This window comes from Kogia breviceps, chromosome 3, assembly GCF_026419965.1.
Source record: "Kogia breviceps isolate mKogBre1 chromosome 3, mKogBre1 haplotype 1, whole genome shotgun sequence".
Classification (NCBI taxonomy): domain Eukaryota; kingdom Metazoa; phylum Chordata; class Mammalia; order Artiodactyla; family Physeteridae; genus Kogia; species Kogia breviceps.
In genome coordinates this window covers 28,738,138-28,750,766 of record NC_081312.1, presented here as the reverse complement: position 1 = coordinate 28,750,766, position 12,629 = coordinate 28,738,138, and the positions used below count along the sequence as shown (strand labels likewise).

At 48.3% G+C, this 12,629-nt stretch overlaps 2 protein-coding genes across 8 annotated transcripts in view; both read right to left on the bottom strand.

Moving 5' to 3' along the window:
- Positions 1–2,361: 2,361 nt before the first annotated feature.
- On the bottom strand, positions 2,362–5,323 carry PNMA1 (PNMA family member 1). The gene has a single exon (XM_059055905.2). The coding sequence runs from the start codon at positions 4,215–4,217 to the stop codon at positions 3,156–3,158; it is 1,062 nt and encodes a 353-aa protein (XP_058911888.1). The 5' UTR covers positions 4,218–5,323; the 3' UTR covers positions 2,362–3,155.
- A 3,552-nt stretch (positions 5,324–8,875) lies between these two features.
- Positions 8,876–12,629, bottom strand: part of MIDEAS (mitotic deacetylase associated SANT domain protein) — a 64,816-nt gene continuing 61,062 nt past the window's right edge. For all 7 annotated transcript variants that reach the window (XM_067028167.1, XM_067028169.1, XM_067028166.1 and 4 more), the window contains 3 exons: positions 11,272–11,484; positions 9,568–9,764; positions 8,876–9,199 (listed from right to left, as the gene is read on the bottom strand). In XM_067028167.1, coding sequence (XP_066884268.1) covers positions 9,022–9,199; positions 9,568–9,764; positions 11,272–11,484 — 588 coding nt within the window. In that variant the 3' untranslated portion in view covers positions 8,876–9,021. The remainder of the gene's footprint in view (positions 9,200–9,567; positions 9,765–11,271; positions 11,485–12,629) is intronic.

Below are 12,629 nucleotides of genomic sequence, written 5' to 3'. Positions count from 1 at the left end.
TAACCTCCTCTCTCAAGTTTGTAAGTCTTCCCCAGAAGTTCTCTGGGCACAATTTCAAATGACTAGGCTCCTGGAAGGAGCACTTCCAGAGAGCAAGTTACTACTGCACTTGGTTATTCCTAGTCCTCTCCTGACTTCCAGAAGTGTACAAGGTTAAGGTTGGCTGATAGGCCCTTGATTTGTGGTCTGGAATGACCTGACGTTGGCTAGCCCTTTTTTGATACACAAGAAACAGGAAGAACCCAGCAATAAATAGCAGTAATAGTACACATTTTCCCAGCATATATTCTGTGCTATCACTCAAATGTAATTTTGGTCACAGAATGGGAATATAGTACAGTTTCTACTTCTTGATTCCACAATTCTTTGGTTGCGAGGATATGTTTCTTGCTGCTCTCCTCCTTTAAAAGGCAGAAGGATTTTAATTTGTGCCTATTAAGAGAAAACCTTAGGCTTCCCTGGTGGGGCAGTGGTTGAGAATCCACCTGCCAGTGCAGAGGACACGGGTTCAAGCCCTGGTCCGGGAAGATCCCACATGCCACAGAGCAACTAAGCCCGTGAGCCACAACTACTGAAGCCTGCTCACCTAGAGCCCATGCTTTGCAACAAGAGAAGCCACTGCAATGAGAAGCCTGCGCACCACAACGAATAGTAGCCCCGGCTCACAGAGAAAAAGCCAGCACGCTAGAGAAAAAGCTAGAGAAAAAGCCAGCGCACAGCAACGAAGACCCAATGCAGCCAAAAATTAAAATAATTTTTTAAAAAAGAGAAAATCTTAATTCAGATCATCAATAGCACGTTTAGTTCATTGTTTCCTAGAACAAAGGGTGAACATCTAGAATTCTGACTTTTTTTCTGCCATATATATTACATTAAATATATGTATGTATATGTAAATATATACAATTATTATATATAATAAAAGAATCCTAAGTGATGACCTTCCCTTCTAAAATGCAATCAACTCTGCAGCCATAAAAAGATGGCATATCCCTATGTACAGGTAAAGTATGCCCATAACATACTGGGTGAAAAAAGTGAAGAACCTATTATTTCTTTTTGTTGTAAATGTAATGTGTGTGTGTGTGGGGGGGGGGAGGGACCATGTTTATGATGGAGTGTTGGGGAGAAGGAAGGAGTGAGTGTGTGAAGACAGGACTGTGAGAGGTATGGAGAGTGTGTATGGAGCGCCATGCCTGTGGGAATGGAGAAGGAAGTTATGAGTGGGGAGGAGGGGCAACGCGGACGTTTGTCGGGGGAAGTGAAGATTTGCGTGTCTGTTGTGGGGTCCAAGATGTGGCGATGTGTTGAGAAAAAGAGTGTGAAAGGGAAGAACAGACATGATATGATAAGTGAGGACATGAATAATTGTACAGAAAAATCTTAGAACATATACCAATATCAGCCTTCATAAATAAAATTTTTTACCTTGTGATTGTTATGCAGGCCAGCTATAAATTTAAAGCCTTGTTACTAGGGGAAAACCCCACTGAATTCTTATGTTCATTTAATCACTTTTGGATTTACTAGAATTTCAAAAGATGGACATCTTCAGTCACTGAATCTCTGCAACCAAACAAACATGTCTTTAAGCCGTATTTCCCTTTTTATCTCCTCTTGATATAAATGGCTTCTGCAATACTGAAGCATTAATTTTATACAAGTATGATGAGTTATTCCTGCAGTGAAACATTTTTAGCTGAAAAAAGATTTAAAAGGGGAAAAAAAGCATTACTAGATAACCTCCTAAACCATTTCAGGATTTTCTAACATCTAATAGAAAGTTAACATTTACTTGTGTCTATTTTGCCTTCAAACATTTGTCTCGTAGAAAACATGCAAAAATTGAATATATTAAAAAGTATTGCTGGGGCTTCCCTGGTGGCACAGTGGTTAGGAATCTGCCTGCCAAGGCAGGGGACACGGGTTCGAGCCCTGGTCTGGTAAGATCCCACATGCCGTGGAGCAACTAAGCCCGTGCGCCACAACTACTGAGCCTGCGCTCTAGAGCCCGCGAGCCACAACTACTGAAGCCAGCGTGCCTAGAGCCCGTGCTCCACAAGAGAAGCCACCACAATGAGAAGCCTGTGCACCGCAACGAAGAGTAGCCCCCGCTCACCACAAGAGAAAGCCCGCGTGCAACAACGAAGACCCAACGCAGCCAAAAATAAATAAATTAATTTTTTAAAAAAAGTATTGCAATTTAAAGTTATATACTATGATATAAAGCTTAAAGTAAAACAACTGAGGTTTGGGGTTGTTTTTTTTTTTCCAGTGACATGGGGATGTCTTCCTAAGAAAATATAATAGAGCTTAATTACACTGAAAGTTTTTTATACATGTCAGAAAAACAAAACAATAGAATTTTTAAAATATTTTTATTAATATACATGGTATTTGATAACTTCAAATTTAGAACACTTAGAATCAGCATGAACAAGGTAAACTACACTTCAATGACAAAGATTTTAAATAGGGGAATAGATACTGTAACTGGTTCATATTAACCTCTCCGCTTGCAATCTGCATCTGTATCTTGTCCAGTGAAAACTTGATTTACACAGCTCTACAAGTGCAGTATTTTTCTAACAACCCATTTTGTAGTCTCGGAACACTTTTCAGTTAAACTGATTTAGATGTTTAAAGATGAAAAATAAGAAATTTGCACTCTAAATTTGAATATCTAATTCACATTACGTTAATGTAAATCAGGAACAATTTACAGTAAACACAAAGACTATTCACGATAGTAGTAATAACAGTTCACATTTTTACTGAACACTTCTTGTGTTAGCCAGGCCCTGCACTAAACATCTGAACATGCAATTTCACATTTAATTACCTTGACGGGAAGTGTCACGAGTTCACGTTTTCCACAACTGATGATGATACAAGCTGATGACAGCTTGCACTGGGCACCCGTGTCCAGACCTTTCCCTGGCATTGTTGTAGCATGACTCAATTGTACCGCAGCAGCTCTGGTGCTTGCTTGCACGATTTTACTAATGTTACATGAATACGCAAGCCTGACTTCCCCCCCAAAAAAAACATGGCTAAGTCTTTACTACTAGGAGACACACCTGTAAGATAGCACAGAGACAACGATCGAAAGCAGCTGTGATCTAGGTCTGCACTAAAGCCCCTTTTCTGGGGACTCAGAAGTGCCCCTCCAGGCCTAACTGCAGGAGGGCAGCCTCAGCCTCCTCCTCCTCTTCCTTGGCCTCCTCCTCGCGGATCTGCACCAGCAACTGGAAGAGGTTTGGGGCTGGCCCTTCCGCAGCCCCGGTCAGCCACAGCTGCCTTCGGATGGCCCCGCTGTGGTTGGCCCCGGCAATGACCTGCTCCAGGCGGGCTTGATTCACGTTATCTTTATCTATGGCCCCCTTCTCCACCACCTTCTGCAGCAGAGGCTCCAGACGAATGACATAAGCAGATAACTTTTCTCCCGGGTTCTGGTAAGTGTTCAGAAATCTGACCTGCGCATCCCTAGAGCTCTCCACGCTCCCAAACACCTGCTCAAGCGCCTTCAGGCATTCTGCGGTGGTAATCGCAGGGTTGCTGATCTTGAGGATGCGTATGACATCAGCAGCAGGGCCTCTAAGACTCTCCATCAACCGCCGCCTCTTTTCCACATCTGACACCTGCCACTCCTCTATGACCTCATTAGTGTGCTCCAGCCAGGGATCAAATGTCTCCTCTCCAGGGCCCAGGATGTCCCTCCCGGAGAAGAGTGTCAGCTTCTTGTACCATATGGACTCAACAAGAGGCTGAATAACATTATCCAAAATATAGTTTAGCATCTCTGCTGGCATATCTGGGCCTGGGGCCGGAGTGGGGTTCTGAAACCCAAGGACACGGGCAACATCTTGCACGGTCCACCCCTCTCTTGCTAGGAAGAGGTGCAACCTTTCTAGAAATTCAGAATCGGAAGTCGGGGGCTTAAAGACCACTTTCCACACCCCTCCTTTACCTGGCATCTCCCTGGGGATCGCGGCGTAATCGACAGCGCCAGTGAGCTCTAACAAGGCTGCTTTGGCATTCTCTTCCCTCCAGAACATTCTCCCAAGCACTCGATAGGGCACCTGGGGCATCGCAGCCTGGAGTGTCTCTTCGATTTCAGCTTCATCACAGTTCACTGGGATCCCCCAGACCAGCAGGGCTCTCTGGGAGTTCACATCCATCCCCCTACACCAGTCTTCCAACAGTGTCATCGCCATTTTGTCAACTATCAAGGGTCTCAATTTTTCAAAATACGGGTTACTGTGGTTCCCTGTGCTCTAGGACTTAGGACAACAGCAGACACTCCCCCGCAATATGCCCGACGAGCCAAGCTTCACGCATCCACGATTAAAAAACGACACCAGAGTCCTGCTCTCGTCCTTTCGCTGCCCCCCAATGTCAGTCCTCCGCGTTCTCGGAGCGAAGCCTGCAGGATGCTCAGTTACGCGGCCACCGCCATCTTGCGTCTCTGGTCGGGGTCCGCGGGCCGGGTCCTCCACCTGCAGGCAGGGTGTCGCGTCGCAGCTCAGAGGCGAGGAGTGAGGGCGGGCGGCGAAGGCAGGAGCCGCCGAGCTGTAGAGGCCGCCGGGGTGTAATCGCGGGGCGTGGCCTTCTGTTCTCCTCAGCCCGGGCGCCAGGCACTCGCGGCTGCTCCCGGCGTCAACCGGGCTTTCGCGGTCGGAGCCCGGCCTCAGGCGCGAGAGAAGCCGTTTCTCTGCAGGCGAGAACTATGCCACCCCCGGAGGAGGTCGCAGCGGCGGCAGCGGGGCCAGCCCGAGACAGGCTCCTTCGCTGGCGCAGGCGCCCGTCTGGGCTGCGAGGACGGCCGGGGACCCAAAACACAGGCAGCGGAGGCGCGGGTAGGATGCGGAAGCAAGGCTAGAGGCGGTGCAGACGAACGCAGGCCGCGGCGACTGCGCGCGCGGGCTGCCGCAGGTTGAGTCGGGATGGTGCAGCGGGCTTCCGGCTGGTCAGCCCCGCAAGTCAGCCGAGGCGTTACGGCCGCAGTGGAAGGCGGGGCCGGCCGGTAAGCGGCTTTCTCCCGCTTTCTCCCGAGCCTGCGCGAGCGTAGCCACGGCAACGGCGGCCCAGAAGACTGGCGACCCGAGTGCTCCGGCGGCCCGCAGAGGCGAGCGGTTGACTTGGTGCCAGCAAGGGGCTCCAGGCATTAATTTCTCTGACGGCGCGTTTCCTTTTTCACATTTTCCAGATTTTTTTTTTTCACAAAGCACTGTATTTAAAAGATGATAATATAATTCTGGAGTGGATTTAAGATGATATGCGTCCGTCAAGGAAAATTGTCTACTCACGTCGCTCGTTCAAGTCAATGCTGTATAAGAAAATACCCTATACCATCTGATCACACTCTGCAACCTCCGCGAATTTCATCCCAATGAAACTAAAACGTTGGAAGTGTGCCGTGTGTTTGTGTGAGACACTGAGTTGAGACTTTTTCTTGTCTAAAATTTTGTAAGAAGATCTAGATCTATTTAGTAACCTTTGTAGCCAGGCAAACGCTAATGTGTTATTTCCCCTGTCCTGGCATCATTGACAGTGAGCTGATATAACAGAATCCTTATGGTTCAAAAACGTCAAGTAATCCCTTGCAAGCGAACCAAAGCCCATTTACGTCAATCCCAGATGGTGAAAATCTCCCCAGAAGGACACAGCATTCAACTCTGAATTTTTAAAACCTTATTTAATAAAAGGTTTAAAGATACAGAAGAACATTCAAAAGTAAATAAGTTACATAGGTACATTACAATCACATCAGCAAGATTTTCTTTAGTGTGTTAATTTTTTTTTATAAAAAGCACACAAAAAATAAAATCTTCAGTCTGGTCTATCACAACTGTACAGCAAAAGAGGTAATATTTATATATATGTACACTATTTTAATATGTAACAGTCTTTTTAAAAAAGGGTGCCACAGGCAGCAAACACACAAAAGGCAGTGTCTGATATTTTTCAAAATAAAAGGAATATACTTATTTATATGCTATTAAAATATCTGTACAATAATTACAGACTGTCAAGGCTATTCCTGTGCTCTGTCCCCTCCAACAAGGCCTTCGACTGAGAGACGAATGAAAAGGTGAAACAGCTGCAAATTGTTAGAGGCAAATATTAACACAGCAAAAATATGGGGAGGACATACAATAGTTTTATAAAAATATGCATACTTCCTATAAACCTAAGGAGTTAGGCTTGCCAGTCTGGTAATAAATACCGTCCCAGTAAAAACATACTTAAATAGCTGAGGCTTGAGTATGTGTTGTATTCCTCCTTCATCTTAACATCTGGCACATGAGAAGAAAGAGGCTAGGTCACTGAGGCAGTTAAATATAGGGGATCCCTTTAGACGTAAGCAGCACACGACCTCTGTGCCAGGGGTGGAAGTGGGGTAGCAGAAGGGATGGGTGTGTACCTTAGTTGTGAGGGGGGCTGTTGAAGGCATGGAGGACAGTGCTGAAGCACTGTCTCCGTGGGTGGGTAAGAGACCTCAGAAACGGTCTAGAACACAGGCACTAGGTTAGTTTCATGCCCTTAGCTGAGTGTAGATGGAGGCTGCGAGATGGATATGTGAGATGGTGTGGGGAGGATATTATAAAGCTGAAGGTGTTTGTCATTTAACGTCTTAAAGCAAAGAGCTCTGAATATAAGAAAAAAGAAAAACAAAGTAGCCTCATGGTTCACAGGGAGAAAGCACCATAAAGGATATACCTATGCCAGCTTCTATGGCTGCACCTACTTTATTGGCAGGTCATTTGCCACAATTGCATCTGCCCTCTAAACATTTTAACCTTTTACACTGCATTCTAGATATAAATCCATTCTGGAGCATAAACCCTTCTAAAATACGGTGTTGGGTGGGGTTAATACAGAGAGGTACCATCTTGATTTTCTCCACCTATATTCGCCTGGTCTGGTCTCCGTGAGCTTAGAAGAGGAGAATCACTCTAGATGAAGGAGGTTTCTGTTACCACATGTCCAAAAAAGAAGCCTGAAACTAAATGCGGTTTTAATAGAAAAAACCTCGGGAAACTTAAGTAGCACTTTGGGGCAAAGCTGTGAAGGCACTCATATTACATATGTGATTTAGAAGAGAGCCTAAATTTGCTACCCTCCTGTTTTTGGAGGGTATACCAGATTTTTGCAGTCTTGGGCCATTGAGCTTGTAAAAGCCTATGGAAGAAACTAACTGGGAAGTCAGAGGTCTAGGTAGCCATCAGAAGTTGGGGAGGGGGGAGAATTTTGTTAACTCCCATAGCTGGGCTCATGTATAACCATATTAATGCATAAATGAATGCTAATACATACCTGCTAGTGCATAGTTTAGAAACAAAACTCCCTCCCCACTCCCAGCTACCAATGTGACGCCTTTAGGCCATCTCAGAAGAGTAGCAGAATGAATACTTTTTGGCTCCTTCCTAACATGGATTCACTTAGAACTTCTTTTACACAACTAAAGCGGAATAGCAAGATCAGAAAAATAACTCAGCCCTCCTATGGGACTGGCAAGTGAAGGGACCTCCAGAATCTTCCAGCCCTTCCACTTCAGTGACTCCACACCAAATATGGCTTCTTCAAGCCAGAAACAAAAACAGATTCTGGCTTCCAGCCAATCCCCTCAAGCTACTTGAAAGTACAGCCAAAGAAGAGGTAGCAACAAGAACTGCCTTTGATCTCCTTTGATCCTGCTAGTCTCCGTGTGCCTTTGTGACATCTTCCACCTTTCCACCCTCTTTCAGTGCTACTATCATTCCTATTGGCAAAACGAGGGACTTTAGGGTCTTGGAAATGTGGGGGGGGGGGCCAAGAAGGTGCCTTGTTTTGGGATAAATGCACTTGGGCCTCTGGAAAGGAGGAAGCCCCTGGTCCCTGAGAGGATGTTAAAAATTAAATATTAAGAATAAATAAATAGCTCCCAAATGACACAAGTCAAGGAATGAAGGCTCCTGTCCCATCTGGCTAGGAGACCTCCCCCTCCCAGGGAAGGATCCAGAAATCTCCAGCATGCAGGACTGAGGGCTGAGCTGTGGATATCAGCACTAGACCAGGTGGGGTGGGGTTAGGTGGCAGCTGCCAAGGGCAGGACAGAGGCAGGCAGGAAACTTGCACCAAGGAGGCGCAGGCTGGGCCTAGGCTAAGCTCCCTTAGCATCCTCTAGGGCCCAAAGGTATTTGGCAAAAAGGTGGGAAGCAGGAAAAGCCAAGGCTTATCAAAAGCTCCCTCAGGCCTAGCCCTGTAGCAGCCCTGCAGCTTCCTTCCTCTGCACAGTTTCCTTCCCTCCAGCAGGCTGAGAGCTCGCAAAGAACATTGGCTCCTTCCCCAAACATCTGAGAAAACTTTCCAGCCCCAGCAGGCTGCTAGCGAGCAGCAAAGGGATGGGTACCAGTTCTGGTCTCTCTCCCTGCACCCGTTCTGGCAGCCTCCCTCCCACGGAGGACGTGGCCTCTCTGAGGACATAGTCACTGGAGCAGCATGGCCTGGACACTGCCGCGTGGGAGACAGCACAGATGCCAGGCTGAGCTCCCTCTCGGAGATGGCCACCACACTCCTTCCCACGGAGTCCCTCTTTCCGGGGCTTGGGGCAGGGCCTGTACAGGTCCCCTGGGGCGGGGGATTAATGCTGCCAAAGGGGCGCGCTTGTGCTTGTCTCTCCATGGTGACCTAAGGGAGCAAGGGAAACAAAGAGGGAGAGAAGCGACCTCGTGGCGTGGCGGCAGAGGTCCATGTGAGAGGCAGCTGCGGCAGCGCTGGAGCCCCTCCCCAGGGGCAGCCCCAGCGAGCAGGGACTGTCCCAGTCCCAGGAAAGCAGGAGGGAAACTTCCGACAGACCAAATGCAAGAGAACTGGATCCTGCAGCCCTTAACACTGCTCCTGGGCCCTGTATAAGTAAAAGAGCCGTTTATTTAATTGTATCCGTTTTGCAGAGACAAGTCAACGTGATCTCTCCCTCCGGAGGTTCCAGTGCTGGCAGAGCGTCTCAGGCTGGATCACGGCCCGGAGCCCCGGGCATCAGCCCCTCTCGCCCGCGCTGCTCTCCTCCCTCAGGGTCGGCTGGTGGGGGGAGGCGGCCGCAGTGGCCGCAGCGGCCGCGGCCTCTTTCTCCTTCTGCCTCAGAGCGGCCGCCTTCTTCTCCTGCTCGGCGTGGCTCTTCATGTGAGCGCTGCGGCTCTTCACCTTGTAAAACACCCTGTAGCCGGGAAGGATGGGCTTCAGTAAGAGATCTGTTTCCACGCCTGGGACCTCCAGGCTAGAGCACCTGCGTGCGTGCGTGCGTGTGTGTCTATTCTGGGGGCTCCCCGGCCCTTCTGGCTTGCTCCGCGCCACGTGGTCCAGCCCCACCCTCCAACAAGGGGACCAATGGGCTCCCGATTCAGTGCCATCATCCCTCTTCTAAAAGCTGCCAAGGGACGTCACTGCCCGGGGAAACCCTCTGAGCCAATCAGGAGACAGGGCGAAAGCTGTGACTCCTACTTCTCCCCAGGAATCGACGTCTGCCCCTCCCCCAACCGCAGCCAACCTACCAGGTCCCAGTGGAGACTGGGTCTGCCTTCTTACCTGCCACATTTTTTACATGGAAAAGTGTTCTCCTGATTCTGGCTCTTATTAAATGGCTCTGGTTTTTTCTTCTTCTCCGAAAAAGGAAGTGCCCTACGTGACTTCCCTGGCCCCTCCCTTGGCTTCTCTGAGGCCTGGCCACACGCAGATCCAGGGGCATTGGATTCGTGGCTTCGGAGGATGAGGATGTCATTGGCCTGGAGAGGGTCAAACAAGGAAAGCTAAGAGATTTGGGGAAGAGAGGATCTTGAATTATGGAATATCCGTGAACAGAGGGCTTTTAAAGATCACACACTCATTCCAAATGGTCCCCTAGCATCCTCTTGAATCTTTCCAGTGACAAGGCACTCACAGTTCTGTTTTCACAAATTGCTGGTACCGTAATTACGTGGGACAGCCCTAGCTGCTATAGGACTTCCTGATGCATCTGACAGGGGTCTTGGTGTCTCTCCTAATGACATGGGTTCATGTTTTCAGTCATTTAGTCTATTCATGACTTCATTCCATAAATGACCTTCAAATCTGTGTAACATGCCAGGTTACACAGGGGCTACAGAGGTGACAGGAGCCCCTGCCATCAGAGGACTCACAGTCTGAAGGACAGACATGCAGGCAGTTAGCTCATGACAACATGAGCCACCATGGGAAATGCCAAGCAGGTGCCAGAGAGTAGAGGACGCCTGGTGCAGACCTGGAGAGGTGCTGCTCAGGGTATGCGAACCACAGACCTCGGGTTAGGGGAGCCCCAGATGGCCATTAGGAGTCACACATGTGTGCACTGGATCAAACCCCACAGGAAAGCATTCATAAAAGTTCAGCAGAACTCAGTGGAATGTGTACAGTGAGCACAGCTCTTGGAGAAGGAGCACAAACAAGGCTCAGAAGGGAGCAAACAGCTGTGTGTCTACAGTTTGTGAGGGTTTTCCTGTAAGTTTAAGTGTACAACACAAATTAAACAAACAAATACTCTCATAGTAGTTCCGCAGCAGAGCCTACCAAGCCCTCTCTCTCTTGGGCGACCTCTCCCTGACAAGGAACAGCTCTGGCTGGTATGTCTTGCTTCTGGCCTGTGATGTGGTGGACAGAACACTGCACTAGGAGGACCTGGGGTGGGACCTCAGGCAAGTCACTTAGCATCTCTGAACCCAGCTTCCTCCATCGGCAAGGTGGGGGCTAACACTTTATAGGGTTATCGCGAGGTATGAATGATATAATGAACAGGAAAGCACTTCACAGACAACATGCGTGAGGGGCCGTTGTTGTTATTCCCATTGTCTCAGCTCAGTTTCAGAATTCTTGTCAAGGACACGGCTCTCTTAGGGGGAGCCCTGTCTGAACTGTAAGTCAGGAATGCTTCCCCAGTGTCCCACACACCTGGGTTTTCACAAAGCCTTTTTCCTCTGTGACTCAGATACAGAAGCAGTATAGTGTAAAATTAATAGCGGATTCTGGAATCAGGCTGCCTACTAGCTGTCTTATCTTGGACCTCAATTTCCTTCTCTGTAAAATGGGAATAATGACAGTACAGTACCTACTACATGGAGTTATGAGGATAAAATGAGTTAACAGCATAAACTATCTAGTGCTTTCCTGCCACGATGATGATCATCATCATGTTCCTGCTCTGCCCTCCCTCCCACACCCCTAGGCCCAGCTCCAGCCATCCTCCTGACCCTGGGCTCCCCCAGTGGAGGTCACACTTACCGACTCATTGGCCTGTAGTGTCTGCGTGGCTTTGACAGCCGCTGCCCGCCGGCTTCGCTCTCGCCCCTCTTCCTGCTCCCCCTTCTCCTGGGTCTCTGGCATCTCTTCCTCCTCCTCCTTTCTGGTCTCCTTCACTTCCTTCTTAGGCTCTAGCCTCTCTTCACCTGGGGACTCTCTTCTGGGAGGAGGCACCCTTGGGAACTTCTGGGAAGTCTATGGGGGACAAGAACAGGGCAGTGAGCCTACAGCTCAGTCATGCAGCCACATGCACTGATTCTGACCCAGCCAGGGGCTCACGAGGCCCTGCTAGTCCTGCTAGCCTGGCCTGGACCAGTGCGGCCTCCTGTGCTAGACCCTATACTCTCCCACTGCTAATCCGCCTGTAAAATGAGAGACAGCCTTGAGGCCTGGAAGCCCTCAGGATGAGACCAAGCACTTGAGATGGAGCTGGGGCAGGGAGGGAGCATGCCAGTCCCTCCCCACAGGCCACCTGTCCTCTTGGGTATGTCCAAGAGGCACATTCTAGGGCAGGGTGGTCTGGTGGAACCAGGCAGCAGCCTTGAGCTCCATTCTAAGCTATCTTTGTAACATTTTCTGTATCTCTACCCCCTTCCCATCTGCAAAATGGGAACTAAATCACTCCCTGTCTTAGAGCAGCATGTCAGCAGTGTGGACTTGTGACCCCAAGATGATATTAGGTGGATACATGGACACAGAATTAAATAACATTCTCTTTTCACAGAATTGAATAACGTTCTCTTTTCAATTCTCTTTCAATCCTGATTATGTTAAGAACAAAGTCTCGAGTTGGTATTAATGTGTCTTTTATACTGCTCTAGACTTAACAAGGAGAGGTCAGGCCTCATCTCAGAGCCTCGGCAGGTAACGGTATCTGGCTAGAATTTAATAACATTGTTTGGTTTTCATATATATTTATTTTTACCAGTACCTTCTATGGCAAGCAACACTGTTTTTCTATTTATGATTGTGATATAAAGCTTCCCTTGAGTAAAAAATGGGTTGATTTAAAGAAAAATATTAAAAGCACAAGTGGTGTATGGACATGACAAAAATAGTAATGGTGACACGTGGTAGGGGATGCAGATACAGCAGAATTCATAAAGGTGATACAAGAATGACTAAAGTTTAGGAAACAGTGTTAGAGGTCTGCTACAAGGGGACAATAAGTCAATGCTAGTGCAAATACTGTGGGAAATTTCCCCCAATGTTCTGCATCAACACAATGTATTATTACAATGACACTGGCAGAGAGAGAGGGGAACCCAAAGGTCCAGGGCCAGTGTCCAGGACATCAGCTCCCTGGGACTGTCAGGGACACTACCTTCCTCTCTCTGCCC

Coding starts and splice junctions, on each gene's coding strand:
- PNMA1 (XM_059055905.2), bottom strand. CDS start 4,217: ATGGCGATGACACTGTTGGAAGACTGGTGTAGGGGGATGGATGTGAAC.